At 38.8% G+C, this 18161-nt stretch overlaps 1 protein-coding gene across 1 annotated transcript in view; it reads right to left on the reverse strand.

Moving 5' to 3' along the window:
• The window catches only part of LOC117293002 (kinesin-like protein KIF19), a 56742-nt gene that overhangs the window by 25237 nt on the left and 13344 nt on the right, over nt 1-18161 (reverse strand). Inside the window, exon 3 of the mRNA XM_033775204.1 lies at nt 13380-13490. Coding sequence (XP_033631095.1) covers nt 13380-13490 — 111 coding nt within the window. The remainder of the gene's footprint in view (nt 1-13379; nt 13491-18161) is intronic.

The raw sequence follows: 18161 nt of genomic DNA on the forward strand, positions 1-18161 counted from the left end.
TTAAGATATTTCCCCTTGACTGTATTCCCCCATCTATTATGGCACTTGCTCCCGACACCAAGTGCATTTTCCGCAAGCTTCGTAAGCTTAAGGAAAAGAACGCCCGTTACATGTCACATCTTGATAACTACCGTTTTTATCGTTTGTCCCGTATCATTCCCAAAGGCCTACAGATCAAGTGTACCCCTTCCTTTGGGGACCTTGACCCATCCTTTTTGAAGAAATGGAACAAGACACTCACTAATACGTCTTTCCGTTTGATCAAGTTGCTGGAAAATCAATGCCAACAATTCATTGATAATCAGTTACTTGAGATAACAAACACTGAGTCTCAACTCCAGGAGTCATGCTCTATTGAAGAGTTTGAACAGTTACAAGATACCATACTATGTAACGTCAAACACTTAAGGTCCACCCTAATGGACAAACAGAACAAGAAACGTATGAATGTCCTGGCTAACCATAAGAAACACACCCATAGACGTTTCCACAGTAAGAGAGCCACCATTGCTCCTCCTACTGTTAGGTTGCCAGAGACCAATACTGTAGTTAACCTGTCTGACATGGTCCTTACTGACCCACAGGTTAAACTCCTCTCAAGGGGTCTTAAGTTTTGCCCCACACCCAGAGAACCTAACCAACTTCTTTTCCAACAGGACATGGCCCAATTCAATCGTAGGTTACGCCTACGTGAATACTTTCATGTAGAGCCCTCCATGGATGACGAGTCATCTGTGGAGACCCAACCTATTCCCCGCAACCGCTTCAGGGAAAAGAGTACTTGGGTACCCCCTAAGAACCGAGATGTGTCTCTAGAGACATACATCAATTCGGTTAACTCCGAGGTTCTTCAGGCCCCCAGTACCCCTACTCCCAACAACCTCCCCCAAGATGAGCGTCACGCCCTTACACAACTCCGCCAATCACCAGACATAGTGATTAAACGGGCTGACAAGGGGTCCGCAGTTGTAGTCATGAACACACATGACTACATTGCTGAGGGCCTTAGACAGCTCAGTAACACTGATCATTACATTGAATGTGCTTCTGATCCCACTGAATCTTTCTCCCAAGATATCAGTGACACCCTGGTTAAGATTTATAATGCCAATGATATTGAGAAAGATACATTTAACTATCTCCTCCCACATGACCCCCGTACAGCAAGGTTCTACCTTCTACCCAAGATACACAAGCCCAATAACCCGGGGAGACCTATTGTATATGGGAATGGTAGCCCCACAGAGCGCATTTCTGAGTTTGTTGATAGCTTCCTCAAACCCTTAGTCTGCCGTATTCCTTCCTTCATCAAGGATACCAAAGACTTTCTCCACAAACTAGATGAGGTCAAGCACCAAATACCTGACTCTGCTATTTTGGTTACTTTTGATGTTTCATCACTGTATACTAACATACCCCATCATGAAGGCATGAGTGCATGTGTCTCTGCCCTCAATGCTAGTAATCAGTCCCGCCCCTCAGTGAGTCATATTAAGGAACTCATGAGCCACATTCTAATGAAGAATAATTTCACATTTTCTGACAGGCATTTTCTACAGGTACAGGGTACTGCCATGGGTACCAAAATGGCACCCTCATATGCTAACCTATTCATGTCTCAGTTGGAGGACAGACTCCTGTCCTCCGCCCCCAACCGACCACTAGTTTGGTGGAGATTTATTGATGATATTTTCTCCATCTGGTGTGGTGACCAAGACAGCTTGGATGAGTTTATTGCCCATATCAACTCATTTCACCCCACCATAAAGTTCACTACCGAACAATCTCTCACCAGTGTGAACTTTCTAGATGTGACAATAACCAAGTCTCCTAATGGCCTTGTCACAGATGTTTACAGTAAACCCACCGACACCCACCAGTACCTTCTCTCCAATAGCTGTCACCCTAGTCACTGTAAGAAGGCAATTGCTTACAGTCAGGCCTTACGTATCAGGCGTATCTGTTCCACAGATACCCTGTACAAGAGGCGCTCATCAGAGCTAAGGAAACACCTTGTATCTAGGGGACACAGCGAACGTAGGGTCCAACTTGCTATCAACAGGGCTCTCAACGTACCTCGTCATACTCTGTTGACTAACACGGGAGCTAAAAAACCTCCTACCAATAGAGTTGCTTTGGTCACCACCTTCCACCCCAAACTACCCAAACTTCCCTCAATTCTCAATAATAACATGCCTATACTTCACTCCTCCAGCAGGTTACACTCAGCAATCACTGAGGTTCCCATGGTTGCATTCCGCCGCCCTAAGAACCTTGGTGACATACTAGTCAGGGCCAAACCTCCCCCAGGTACAGTCCAAACACAACCCCCGACAGATATACTGGGCTGTCACAAATGTACCCGTTCCAAATGCAAAACGTGTCTGCACATTAAGCCCTCACTTAAGGTGAAGAGTCATACCACTGGCTCTTCATACAACATCAAGACCGACTCTGAATGCAGCACGTCTAATGTAGTCTATGTCATATCATGTAAGAGATGTGGGCTACAATATGTGGGAGAGACTAAGACCAAACTTAGTCTTCGCTTTGCGAATCATGTCTCTTCCATAAAGACTAAGAAACCGTACCCAGTCTCTATCCACTTCAACAGCCCCAATCATAGTGTCATTGATGTTGAACTTCTGGTGATTGAAGCTTGCAATGGTGATGACACACACCGCAAGAATAGAGAATCACACTGGATTCACCAACTCAAGACAGTCAAACCCTTTGGACTTAACATAAACACTGGTGTTAAATAACTTCTCATTACCCTCCACTTCACTTCTGCCTAAGAACTCATATGTTGTATATATTCTGTACATAAAGTATAAATTAACCTAGTTTAAAGTTGTTTTTATAAATTCATCACTGTAACTATCTGATGTAAGTAACCCCCCCCCCTTTTTTTCCACAGGTCCCTCATACCTATTTTTAAAATCATCATACCTTTGATCTTGCTATTCTTATTAATTGACCATTGTTAGTTGCATCATGATGCAATTTGCTCTCTAATCCTACCCTTTCATGTCTCCCTGCATTGTTGTCGAACAATACATTTACCACTTTTATGGTCCAGTAACCCTTCCTTTCATTCGAAACATCCTTTGTCCTCGCCACTTCACTCCTATTGGTTCATAGCCCCCAATAGTGTTTCTGAAATAGGAACTTTGATTGGCTGTTATTTTCCCGCTTCTTTCTGGATCCTTTCCTTAATCCCTTTCCCCCTCTCTTTTTCTATAAATGGATATGTATTTGTTTGTACTTGTCTTATGCCTCTGAAGAAGGTCCGGATTGGATCGAAAGCTAAGGCCATCTACCCTATTCATTATATATTATATATATTATATATATTTGAAAGCACACAAATTTGTGCAAAAAGGGTGTTTTTTTCTTTCATTATTCTCTTGCATTACTTCGATGACCATTTGAGCAAAACAAATTCACAGATTTGCTATTGTATGCATATGTTGGGATACAAAAAGTGAGAATACCAGAGTTTGACAATTAAAAAACATACACAAGAGCCATTCATCCTCGGTATATTGTAAGTTATACGCACCATTCAAGCCCTTCCCACGCCCCAAACCCACTAGATGACACATTATCCCTCTGTACAACTTAATTAGTAAATTATACAAATGTGTATCCTTGGCTTGAAGCAAGCTCACAGAAATTAGTATAGCTCCATTAGGTACGCAAAAAAGCAATTTGCAAGTTAGATTTGATTAAAGGAATACGTTGCCTTGGATCGGGTGAGTTGGTCTATAAAAAGCATTTGTAACCGTTTGTTAAAAGTAAAATACAATGATCCACACAAACATGCCTCAAAATTGCACGGTTTTCCTTTAACTTCGTCAACTAACACGGTCGGCCATTTATGGGAGTCAAATAAATGGCCGACCATGTTAGTTCACAAAGTAAAAAGAAAACCACGCAATTTCGAGGCAAATTTGTGTGGATCGTTGTATTTTACTTTTAAAAAACGGTTACAAATGCTTTTTATAGACCAACTCACCCGATCCAAGGCAACGCGTTCCTTAAATGTCTGGTACAGTTACTTGCTTAGTCACAAAATACATGTACGGCTAAGACACTGGACACCTTATGTAATTGTCAAAGACCGGTAGCATTCTCACTTGGTGTATCCCAACACAATGTATAAAAAAAACAAATCTGTAAAAATTTGGACTCAATTGGTCATCGAAGTTGCAAGACAATGATGATGGAAAACATCACACTTGTTGCACAATTTGATGCTTTCTGATCCTAAAAAATATTGAGACCTGAAGCCTTTTATTATTTGAGTAAGAAATACATCTTACGGTACCATAAAAAATTCATCCAGAATTGTGTATGGGTGTTCCCTGCCTCTTATGCAAAAGTTTGCCCTGAATCATGTGACATAGCAGCTTTAGTCTGAGGAATTCAAACTTAAGCAGCAACGTGTGGCTAATAAGCGAGTCGTTTCATTTCAGTTAATCTGGTAGTGAAGCCACTATGACTCCCAGAAAAGCGAACTAAATCACTGGTCTAGCCAAGAACCCAATGGAGAGAAGACTAGGAAGGGAGTCTCAGTTTAAAATGAGGGCTGAAACACCCCAGAGAAATTTTCCAAGGGAAAACTTATGCAATCAGACAGTGCCCCCAGCAGGTTATGCACTGGGGTCCCGAGGTGGAAGGCAGGGGAAGATACCACTATGCCAAACTGACTGCCTGAATGAGACAGTTGTACTACACATGATGTAAATTTAATAGTTTATTTTTAAAAGGGTAAACAATACACAGCCCAGCCCCTGTCACCAACTAAACACCTTTCCTGTCTCCTTCAAACTTAATTAGGAAATTGACCATAAATATGATTTGATGTCGAGCACAACTCCCACAACTCAAATGCCATGCTTCTACCAAGAGAAAACCCCCAGAGAAATATTCCATGGAAAAACCCATGCAATCAGGCAGGGACTGAAAGCCCAATCCACATACATTACATAGTGTCCCTGCCAGGTTCTGAACCAGGGTCCTAGAGGTGGAAGGCAGGGGAAGAATACCACTATGCCAACCCGACCACCCGAACCAGACGTTTTTACCGAACATCATGTAAATCTAATTGCTTATTAATGGGGTAAGCAGTACACAGCCTAGCCTCTCTCTCCTACAGAACGCCTTCCATGTCTCCTTCAAACTCAATTAGTAAATTGACTATAAATATTATTTGATGTACGTGTAGAGCACAACTACGTGTAGAGCACAACTAAGTATTGCTTGAAGCTTTGCATGGTGTGGATAATAGGAAGAAACTATAGATAAATAGTCAACTTGCAGGTACAACCATGTGTAAGTCTCTTTTGTGGGAGTGTTGGCTCTGAAAAGTCCGGTGTGGTCTCGATGTTTCAAACAGTAAACTCTGCTCTTCTTCATTTATTTATATATAGCTTCTTCCGTTGAAAAAACTCTTGTAACTCACATGGCACACAAAGATACGTCGCTACCAGTTTACATCTACATTGGCGTCCCATCTCCCAATATAAACTGCTCATGAAGTTAACTAGTATGAGTAATAAAACTTGTTTATACCGTTACCATGACAATATTTGATGGCCATTTAAGCAATGATGACTTTTTGGGTACTTGCAATATTGCAATAAAGTTGGCTTTTATTGCCTTTTCCTCTTCTGCTCAGTGTATTTTTTATTCGGCCATTTATTTCTTCATAATGCAACTTGATGTTTCTGCTTCATTTTTCATTTTCATCAAAACGTCATTTTTGTTTTCTGGATGCATTCACTCGATAAACTCTGGACCCAATTTCAAAGAGCTGCTGTAAAGGGTTTGGGTACTCTTTTTTCTCGCAGAAAAAAACACAAATATCCACTGATTTACATTAAACTTACATGGCTTGAAGATTATGATGGTTGAAAGCTTCCCTTAACATACATGTATCACTGGCTGAGGTGCCAGTAAAACAATTTTCCAAAAATATTTTTTCATCTCAGTGTGAGACCAAGGATTCGAACTGCCTCGAGCCATCAGGCTAGCTCAGTGGTACAGTAGTAAGACGTCTGCTCTAACAATGCAAAGTTTGTTAGTTCAAATCCCCAAATCCCACCCCCATGGACACTAAAGGTAATTGCCATAGACCAGTCTTCTCACTTGATGTACTCTCAAAATATGCACAAAATTACAAACCTGTGAAAATTTGAGTATGAAGTGCTTACAAATAATACACATCAGTGTAAGGGTAAAAACAAATTTTAAATTTTACTTTCGCAAAGGTCGTGGGTTCCAATCCCATCCGAGTGTCTTGTTTGTGGATTTTCTTTTCATAGAACTTGGGAAAGTACTGAGTATACAGTGCTGAATAATGATTCTCATCAATTTAAGAGTAAAAAAAAACAAATTATAATTTTACTATTGACGATAAAAACGTCCAATTTCATCAAACATTCACAATCAAGTTCTGTCCTGAATTTCTGATATTTTTTTCAAGCACTCAGAATGTTACTCTATGTACGTAGGTTAAGTAGTTTTGGCTATAATTACTGCACATATAACGATGTCTCCATGTAGCTCTAGGCAATCTCTTAATTATTCATAAAGGGTAAGACGAATCATTAAATATTAACAGAGTAAATTCACTCAAAGTCATCTAGGTTTGAACATGCAAAACAACCTGTTTGCGAAAACTTAGGATAAAACAAAACAAAGAAGAGAGATTTGTCAGGGACACATTTTGTCAATGTTTTCACAAAGAGGCAATTTTGCCCATGCAGCCATTTTTTTTTTTATGGTTGGTGAAAACCGCGTTTGAAGTTTAATTTAGCCGCGTAGCGCATATTTGTTGCACAAAGCTGTAAACTCCCCAGGGAGCTAAACTAGTTTAAGGAATGATTTAAGGCCCAGTGACCAGGGGTAATAATTTGAAGTGCTTTGTGACGCCCTTCAGATGTGGAAAAGCGCTATATAAAAAAAATCTCAATATTAACTATTTTTGAAATCATTGTTTCAGACACTAATTGCAATTTAAACGTTGACATTTTCCCTAGGATGAAAGTGGAGATCCAAAACCATGCATGTTTTTGTTTTTATGCGTGTACATTTGGGTAATTAACTGTTAAACACTAGTTTCTCAAGGTCTGTGTGGAGCGCGCCATACACAAACCAAGGCGTAAACGACGAGTGTCTGTTCATGAAAACTAAACATTTTCTAAATGCAGGTCACACAAATTACCTCTTTGTTAAAACTAAAAACGCAGAGTAGTTGTTTTGGGCCCTGTGCCAGCGCTGTTATCCAGGGGTCTCTGATAAGGCTTCTACGTCTTTCAAGTACAGATTTTGAACTGCCTCTAGCCCCTGGGCAATCTCAGGGTCTAGTTGGTTTGACACTGCCCTAGAATTGCAAAGGTCGTGGGTTCGAATTCCACCCAAATAATATCCCTGTGGTTTTTGTTCACAGAACTCCAGTAAGTACTGATTATACAGTGCTAACAGACATCGGTGTATCGATCAGTAACTAACCCCAAAATTAATATTCTTTATCCCCGATGCAAATTTACTAACTCTTAAGTACAGTCTTTCCTTGCATTGCACAGACACGCTTGAGACTTGGCGACCTCTTAGAGAGAGGACAAAAGATGTTTACTCAATAATTTAACACCAAATAATTGTAACTATCGTGTAGTCTGATGAAATTAAAAATTTCCCCATAACAGTGCAGGCCAACTTTTCCCCTTAACTGCCCGCCAACAAACCCTTGCATATAATGGAGGACAATGAAATTACATTCGAGCGAAAAACGGCTTCAGTGAAGCTAAACAGATATAATTTGTTGCCTGGAGGAGGGACAAAGTAGTTGAAGGCACTGTTTTGTTGGTAATTACTCAACATGTGTATCGTAAAACCTTACTTGGTAATGAGCAACGAAGAGCTGTTGATTGTATAAAACATTGTGAGAAATGGCTCCCTCTGAAGTAACGTAGTTGAAGCCTTTTATTACTATCTGAAAACACACTATTTTGTACAACATCATTTTCTTGCCGATTGCACTTTTGGTATTGTCATTGTTAAACTCCGGTTCCATTGTGTGCTTCAATGACCAATTGAATCCAAATTTTCACAGCCAGGCTTGTTATGGGGATACACCATGTGAGAATACTGGGGCCGATTTCACAAAGCAATAAAATTCATCGCAAGAAAAATTTTCAGTATCACCATAGTGATTTGTATTGTGACATCACGTTTTACTAAGCAACTACGATTGATTTGCAGTTACGATCAATCTTAGATCTTTGTGAAATCGGCCCCTGGTCTTTGACAATTACCAAATGTGTTCAGTGCCTTTAAAGGCAGTGGACATTATTGGTAACTATTCAAAATAATTATTAGCACAGAACCTTACTTTCTAACGAGTAATGGGGAGAGGTTGGTAGTATAAAACAATGTGAGAAACGGCTCCCTCTGAAGTGGAGTAGTTTTCGAGAAAGAAGTCATTTTCCACGAATTTGATTTCAAGGCCTCAGATTTAGAATTTGAGGTCTCGAAATCAAGCATCTGAAAGCACACAACTCCGTGTGACTAGGGTGTTTTTTCTTTCATTATTATCTCCCAACTTTGATGACCAAGTGAGCTCAAACTTTCACATTTGATATTTTACGCATTTGTTTAGATACAGCAAGTGAGGATACTGGTCTTTGACAATTACCTAACCTGTTCAATGCCTTTAAGTCATTCGTTATTATCACCCTAGTGCTCATCAAACAAAGAGGAGTGGTGGGCGTTTGTACAAAATGTGCAGGGGGTCTGAAGAAGAGCCTAGTTGTTATCCAGGGGTCTCTGATACGGCTTCTACCTCTTCATTCATGTCAAAATATCGAGTTACAAGACTGATGAGGAGACCACTATACAAAAAATTGAGAGAAAAACATTGCCTCGTCTTTTGATTAAGATACGGAATCAATACACCACAATTGCCTGCCTTCCAGTTATTACCCCCGCGCAGAGGTTGCCATGCCAACGCAGTAAATATTTACCGCATGCCTGTATGATATAGCCGTGACCAATTAAGAAACAGGCCGACCGTGGCGTTCATTTTTTTATTCCATTCCTCTGCAGCAGTTTCCTGATGACTATTGGACATCGTGATATTGACGACGCCCGCCATCAGCAGAGCCCTGATGAACCTCAAAGACTGTTAGGAACGGTTGTTGCGTCCGTTATTGTGTCATCACTCATGTGACGCCAGGAAGGTGGAGAGCTAAGTACAGAGAGACAGTGAATAAGTAACTGGACCCTAGTTACTCATTTGCAGACAATCAGGGGGTGCAGCTTTATTAGCTGCTTTTGTTTTATGTATATTTATGCTATGTTGGTCTTTCAACTGGCAAGCATTGTAGGGAAAAATTGCCCAGCTCCACACTAAGAAAACAAGCTTGATGTCAATGCTGGCAGAGTCTTGACTTTGCTCTAAAAAATACCCATTACAATTTTTGTAAACAATCTTCTTCAGAAGACCAACTTGGCAAAGGTCTTGGGTTCAAATCCCACTTGGGCGATGTGCCTATGGATTTGTTTTTCTTAAATGCTTATAGCCATTATACACTTTCGGTAAACAGTATTGTCCAAGTCGTGTATCACAACTTATATATAAAACAACAAACCTGTGAAATATTAGGCTCAATCGGTCATCGGAGTCGGGAGAAAATAACGGGAAAACCCACTCTTCTTTCCGCGCGTTTCGCCGTGTCATGACATGTGTTTAAAATAAATCCGTGATTCTCGCTAACGAGAATTTATGTTGTTTTACCATTTTCTCAAAAAGTATAGATTTTCATGGACTAATATTTCAAGAGAAGTCTTTCACCATTACCTTCTGTAAACCCTGTAAATTATTTGTAAATCTGTGAACTTTTTTTTTTTTTTCTGTACTGAAAGGGTCCAATGGCTTTAAAACACATTTGTATGAGTAAAACACAAATAATATTCTTTTCCCCCTTGCAAGTATAAAATCTATTGAAATACCAACTTGGTAGAAATCAAATCACTACAAATCCTTAAAAGCCTTCAATATAATTTGTGTTATATTATAACAAATATTATTACATCTTAAGAATCCAAGCTTAAAGACATCAACCTTTTGATCATGATCCAGCTCTAAAACCCATGCCTTAGAGTCCCTATAAAAAATCCCCAGGGTGTCCATTAACGAAGTACTCAGCCATCTTAACTGGGACTGAAAAGACTGTTGAAAAATCATTTCCATCTTTCTCTAGATCTAATGGTCCCCAAGGACGTTCTTTATAAAGGCTCGATTTCATAAAGCTGTTAACTGATTCAGGTTGAATAATTTTCTGTGCCTCTGCGCGGTATTATTTTGTTTTGATAACGTCTTGTCATAATTTCCTTTGAAAATCCGTGCCACATTTAGAGGCACTTGACAAGTTTTGTAATTCCCTCGCACTTGGTGTATCCCAACCACAACCCTAGCCACAGTGGACAATCTACAATGGTAGGCTAGAATTTCTGAACGCTCGGACTAACCTCCCATTGAGCCGAATACAATTATAAATAATGGAGGCAGCCGGTCCATTGTTGTAAGTCTGAATTGTACAACTGGACAAAAGGTTTTGAATCAGGGATTACATAATAACACCTGGAAAAGGGGGTAATTATGACACCTTGAAGTACTTTGTTGCTTCAGCACATTTTCAATAAAATCTCCACTTGACTACAAATTATTGATCAGAATTTTTACTTATTAAATTTCTCTAACAAGAATTTTATTTGGTCCATCATGAATTTTAAGGACGACCACTCCGGGGTCCGAACTAATGCTAAAGAAGAAAAAAAAACAATGTGGTGACATCATGCAAGTACTCAGATATCAGACAACGTGTAAAATTACTGAAGTACGCGCAGATAGTCCAAAGCCATTATCAGTGTTTAATGTTTGCTTGCATGTTTTGTACTAACTGTGGTTTAGACACCAATGCGATGCTCGCAGTGTGGTGGACATTTTGTCTGAGATCGAGGATTTTTAGCAAAAGTGGCGTCAGTACTGCGGAATACTTTTGAAAAGCATAGGCCAACACAATAAATTGTGAGAACACAAAATATTTAGACTACGATTTTTAAAATTTTGTTTTGTTTGGTTTAAATCCACTGCAATTCGCGCGCATCAGCTCATAATTATTGCCTACCGGCCCAATATGCCAATTGTGCATGGGGAGAAGCTTGAAATAGTCTAGATCAGACCATTGATAATCAGTATGAAGTCTCAGGAAAAAAGGGGCCTGCCTTCTGTGCAAACACACCTAGTATTGTAACAGATACCCTTAGTTGTATGCAGATCTATGTAGATGGATGATGGCCACCTATTGCCACTCAAGTCCTTAGTGTGTAATTAATAATAATAATATAGTGGCTTCTTACAGCGCTCATATCCATCACTCAGTGATGCCCATGGCGCTTAAAATTTAAAAAGGGCAGCGAGGTCAAATTCGATTTTGTGGTTCACTCATTTTCCAAAGAGTCTTGATGAAAATAAAAATAATAATATTCATATAATAATATTCATAATAACACATTCAGTATTTGCAAAGCGCACTTTATCTGTGTGACATTCAAAGGCGCTGGTCAAGAACAAAAAGAAAATTTCACTCGATATGTTTATATGCTAATCTGAAGAGATGGGTTTTGAGAGAATGTTGGAATCGTGAGATGTCATATGTGTCCTTTTAAAGATGTCTTCAGACTTAACCCTTACAAAAAAGTTCTATAGAACTCTATAGAAGGGTCTATAGAGCTCTATAGAGCTGTATAGAAATCCTGAAAATCTATAGAAAGGCAAAAATAAATCTATAGAATAATTATTTTCTATAGATGTCTATAGAAATGTGAAGGCAAAATCTCTATAGAGAAAATTCTCTATAGAATTCTCTGTAGTGCTATTGCAGTAAAGAAAATTTTCTATAGAATTCTCTGTAGTGCTATTGCAGTAAAGACATTAATGTTCTATAGAATTCTCTGTAGTGCTATATTGCAGTAAAGAAAATGTCCTATAGAATTCTACAAAGCGCTGAATTTCTCTAAAGAGAAAGTCTTCTTTAATAGATTTTGTACTGATTTTTGAAAACCCAAGCTGCTAACTGAGCGAATTGACTAAAATAAACGTTAGATGCCTTTGAATTTGTAATTGTGTAATCTCAATTTTAATGAGTAATTAGCCCACCACGATTGGACCATCATAAAACTCTATACACTGCCCTATAGAACTCTATACACTGCCCTATAGAACTCTATTCACTGCCCTACAGAACTCTATACACTGCCCTATAGAACTCTATACATATCTATATACATTTCTATTAAACATTCTATAGAGGTTGCTATAGATGTCTATAGAAATTGTATAGAAAAGTGGCCCAATTTTCTAAAGAAACTCTATAGGTTGTATAGAATTTCTTTAGAAATTGTATAGAAGTTGTATAGATTTTGTATAGATATGTGTATAGATATTGTATATATTCTGTATAGAAATTTTATAGAAATTATTTACAAGGGTTCTATACCCTTTTCTATAGAAATTTGTATAGAATTTCTATAGTTTTTTTTTTATAGAATTCTATAGAGTTTTTTTGTAAGGGAAGACTCGAAGTGAAGTCGCTTTTGATGATCCCTTGTTTCGTTTCTTAAGATTTAAATAATTGGCAGTCAGCTTGGCTCAGTGGTTTCTGTCCCTGCATTTCACCTCTGTGGACCTGGGTTCAAGCCCTCCCTACCTGATTGTGTGTTTTTTTTCCGCCCCTGGCTAAAAACTGAAATTTCTTTGTTGTCTTCTCTACACAAAATCGGTGCGATGTTTTCAATTAGGATGCCTTGCCAGCTATATTTACAGATTCAGATTCAGAATTGTTTTAAAATTACACACAAAAACTACAAGTACTTCACTACATGCCCTCTTCTAAAGCCCAGTGCATACGTACTTCCTGCAAATGCTATTCAAATGTTGATATCACAAATTCGCAACCAAAAGGGAGGTTCAGCTGCATGTTACGCGGGCAAACAGTGAATGTGAACATCAGAAAATGTTGTTGTAAAAATCTCACGTTTTAAGCATATAGAAGTTACCATTTTTCACGTCAGGTACATGTACGGATGTGCAGATGTCATACGTGAGCATGAAATAAGCCCAAAGTGGTGACATTACCTAGAAACAACACAATTTTCTCACGTTCACGTGTTTGCTCGCGTAACGTGCAGCTAAAAAACCTCCCTAATAATTTGCATCAGTTGACTTGTGCACAACATCCATGTGACGTCAAAATTTGCAGGTACTAGCCGAGCTTTAGAAGGAGCTTTGTCTTCCACATTTTACCCACCTGACTGGAGTGCTGACCGAATGCACGGTCAAAAGCGTAGTGTCTTTCTCTGGACCGATTGGCTCTGAGGATGTCGTCAGGATCCTCCATGGGATCCAACAACACTACAATCTAAAAAGCGTAAAGAAATATTTTAAAATTAAATTAAAGATTAAAGGGGTTGATTGTGTTTATATTAGAAAAGTAGTGTTGCCGTTTGTAGAATGTTTATAAGACACAATTTTAAAAAGACAAGAAAAAAGAAAAATATGTTTGGGGGTGAAATAAATGGTCTCTAAAGGGTTAAAGGCAGTGGACACTATTGGTTATTACTCAAAATAATTATTAGCATAAAACCTTACTTGGTAACGAGTAATGGGGAGCTGTTAATAGCAGACTGGTTGATAGTATAAAACATTGTGAGAAAAGGCTCCCTCTGAACTAACATAGTTTTCGAGAAAGAAGTACTTTTCCACGATTTTGATTTCGAGACCTCAAATTCAGATTTTGGGGGTCTCGAAATCAAGCATGAAAGCACACAACCTTGCGTGACAAGGGTGTTTTTTTCTTTCATTGTTATCTCGCAACTTCGAAGACCAATTGAGCTCAAATTTTCACAGGTTTGTTATTTTATGCATTTGTTGAGATACACCAAGTGAGAAGACTAGTCTTTGACAATTACCAATAGTGTCCAGTGTCTTTAAAGGGTTTTGATACCTTTTGACGTGAATCCCTACTCACTGTAAATGACGGTGTACACGTGTACGTAATATAATTTATGTGTAAAAGTTTCAGCCTCATTAGTTGTCAAGTTTTTGACATAATAAGGAAAATCACAGAGCAATGTTCTAAGTTGTACAGGCTATGAGAAAGTGTTTTACTCATTTCTCAAAAACTACAGCAACTCAGATAACCTTTCTACTATCATTTTATCTTTTTAAAACCATGTAAGTTTAATATAAATCTACCAAACAATTATTATAATAATATGGAGATAAACTTTTATTTTTTGCTCCAATGCAACAAAGTGTTCCTCCACAGGCCTGATGATACATGTACTGCCTTAATGCCCCCTGTTCATTGCCTTGGTGCCCTTGAAATGCTCTAACAGCAGACATTATTAATTTCCTCATAGGGTGCCTTTTACCAAGGAGAAAATGCCTCGGTCCCTTGCTCTTTCAGAAGCGAGTTATACGGGCCTGCCTCCACTTTAACAGTATTTCAGCTGGACTGCATGTCCATAGAAGATTGGATATTACTGGAAAATAACAATCAATGAACTGCCATACAGAACCGTATTGATTTTTCCAATGAAAACGATTGCTCTATTTTCTAACCTTGTGTATTGGTCTGGATCCAAAAAGGCATTGCACAATAAAACTAATAATAGTAACTATGGTATGCTGACTGAATACAGAAAACAACAACAGCATGTTGGTAACAAGATAATGTATCAGGAGTCAGTAGTAGGGTCACACAGGGAATGACTTCGCCCAGCAATTTTGCAATTCTGCATAGCAAAATATTTAGCCTTTTGTTTTGAGCATGCACTGAGTAGCAAATGGTGATTTTTTTTTAGTATTAACAATACATTTTTTTAAACATGTGAACTGTTTTCATTTTGTCAAATAATACACCACAAGGGAAAAGGACTGGGTGAATTTCCCCGTTAGGCATGTAAGGTGACATCCTCTTAAGGTGATCCCTTGGCTGCCGCTCCCAAGTAACCGTTGTATTGTAAACTTGGGTGTGATCCCTATAGCTACTTTGCAGCTTTTGGTTGTATGGCTTGCTACATGTATGGCAGCTAACTGTATGGCTTCTGAATTGCATGCCCCAACAAAGATATTAACAAAATATATAGGGAGATCGCCTATAGAGCCAGATCTAAGCTCAGTTGGTAGAGTGCAGGCACTTTTTAAATCTGGAGGTCTTTGGTTCAAATCCTGCTCTAGGAAATTATTTTGTCTGTGTCCAACCCCAAATCTGTTCAAAAGTATACTTTAATGCTCAACACAGAATGGATTTCATCAGACTCAAACACATAGTAACTTTATTGTCAACATTTTTAAATAACTGCAGGGTGAGGTTTTACTATTTGATTGCACAACACAAGACTGCCAGACTTGTTTGGTCCCCACTTAATTGCTAAAATCTCTGGCCTCGGGCCTGCATTCCACTCTAAAACTTGAGCCCTGTCTTCAACGCACCAGGGATGTCCTCAGTGTTAATACTTTCACAAAAGAACCCCCCAAAAAGGGAAGAGACACACACACTGCATTAACCCCCAAATGCAATTTACTCTGAAAAACTTTGTGTGCGTTTATCAGTGATTATTTACCAACGCGATTATTTACCAACCACTGCACAAATCTTTACACATTAGTCTACAATGACTGAATAAACATTAACACTTGCAAAGTAGTTGTTGTGTCGGGAAGAATGCAACGTTCTGTTTTGGATGTGTATGGCTTCATGAATTTGGGACCATGGGGGTGTTGGGAACACGCTCGAATGAAGAGTCTGAAAACGACATTGTACAAGTTGATGGATCGACATGGGTGTACTTTTTATGGATAAGTATTTCAGGTACATGCGCTAACCAGCTTATACATGGAGACAGGTCTGTAACATGTACTTCAAGGAGGCAATGTAGGCAATTGCCTCCATGCCCCATGCCTTAGTGTCCTTCAAATGCTCCAGTGAAAATTTACAATTTCCTCATAAGGTGCCCTTTACCAAGGAGAAAATGCCTTGGTGCCCTAGCCCTTTCAAAATGAAGCATACAGGCCCGATTTTAACAGTTACATGTGTTAACTGCGACAGTCACTGACACTGTGCGAGGCACAAGTCAAACCTCATACCACCTGGTAAGATACACACACAACACAAGTACAAAACATTTTTGAAAGGAGACTCTCTGTCTACAGGGGTGATTTTAATTATTCAGTTATGCTATAATTCAGTAACTCTGTAATTCTATTTTATGCAGAGATGAAGTTCTGTACTGCCTTTCTTGTACATAAATGATTCTGAGAGAAAACACAATTAACAATGTAACCCCCCCCCCAAAAAAAAAAAAAAAAAAAAAAAATGGAATGGAATGCCTTACATTTGTAATGAAGTCGTGACAGGGAATTCAGCCACATTTTTAATGACACAGACTTAAAAGCAAACACAATCACCAATGATATATTTAAAGTCATGACTCACAACTCGGATTCAAGCAACATTTTTTATGGCTTGGTTGAATGGAGTCACAACTTCTTTTTTTTTGACTCAATAGGTTGTGACTCAGATCTCAGATTTGAGTCACATTTTTTCATGCCACAGACTTCGACATGAGTCACAATCATCAATAACACATTGGGTCCTGACTCCTGACTCGAGCTGTGCTGCTTGGTTTATTATTATTATTATTATTATTTATCCGGCATAAAAACACATACAAAGATAAACAGTACAAAACAAAAGCCAGGGACATATGCCTGGAATTAAAAAAGTTTACCTAAAAACTGTAGCCCGAAGGCCTTCAATTCCAATATCCCTGGCCAAATATAAAAAATCTATGATTATTAACAATAAATCTATAAAGACATAAGAACATTACGACAAAAACACAAAGATAATTAAAAGCAAGGACGCAGAAAGAGCAAAAATGCAAAATAGCCCCACCCCCTCCCATCAGGCAAAAAATAAACTTAACCAGCAATAAAGAAACTTTTTTTTTTTAAATTGGCAAGAGACACAAATGTTTAAAAACGGATCCTCTAAAAGTTCAACAGTAATCAACTCTTTCAACCACTTTACAAACTTGATAAATTTGTACAAAAGATTGTCTTGAACATTTAAAGTGCTGCAAATAGTGCATGACTGACAACTTGTCCCTGAAACAAAAATACACTTTAATTCACAAATGAGTAATGTGGCGAAATGTCACTTCCCTTTAAATAGCCTCACTGATAACACTTGAAAACTACATGCTTTATTCAATAATGAGTAAAGTGTCATCCCTGTACTGTTTGCTTCCCAGATTGTATTTAAAGACAGTGGACACTATTGGTAATAGTCAAAGACCAGTCTTCTCACTTGGTGTATCTCAATATATGCATAAAATAACAAACCTGTGAAAATTTGAGCTCAATCGGTCATCGAACTTGTGAGATAATAATGAAAGAAAAAAAAACACCTTGTCACACGAAGTTGTGTGCATTTAGATGGTTGATTTCGAGACCTCAAGTTCTAAATCTGAGGTCTTGAAATCAAATTCGTCAAAAATTACTTCTTTCTTGAAAACTATGGCACTTCAGAGGGAGCCGTTTCTCACAATGTTTTATACCATCAACCTCTCCCAAATACTCGTCACCAAGAAAGGTTATATGCTAATAATTATTTTGAGTAATTACCAGTAGTGTCTACTGCCTTTAAAATGGGTGTGATCCCTGGCTGTTAACTGTTGTATGGCTTCAACTTGGCACCCTGAACAAAGATACCGACAAAATACGGAGACCACCAACATCAGACCTGGGCCCAATTGCATAGCTCTGCTTACCGTAAGCACAGAATCGGCGCTCACATTCTGTGCCTACGGCAAGCATATTTTATGGGTTAACGGCGTATTTTGGCTTGTGCGTGTGCACACTCCACGCTATTAGGCATTCTACGCTTAAAAGACAAGCGCAGAAATTTGGCGCTTGCACGTAGGCGGGTAATCGTGATCAAAAGCCCAGAATTCGGCATTCAGCAGAGCCATGAAATTGGGCCCAAGCAGTCCGTGCGCACGGGTCAGAAAAACCTTTCATT

Source organism: Asterias rubens, chromosome 7 (assembly GCF_902459465.1).
Source record: "Asterias rubens chromosome 7, eAstRub1.3, whole genome shotgun sequence".
Classification (NCBI taxonomy): Eukaryota; Metazoa; Echinodermata; class Asteroidea; order Forcipulatida; family Asteriidae; genus Asterias; species Asterias rubens.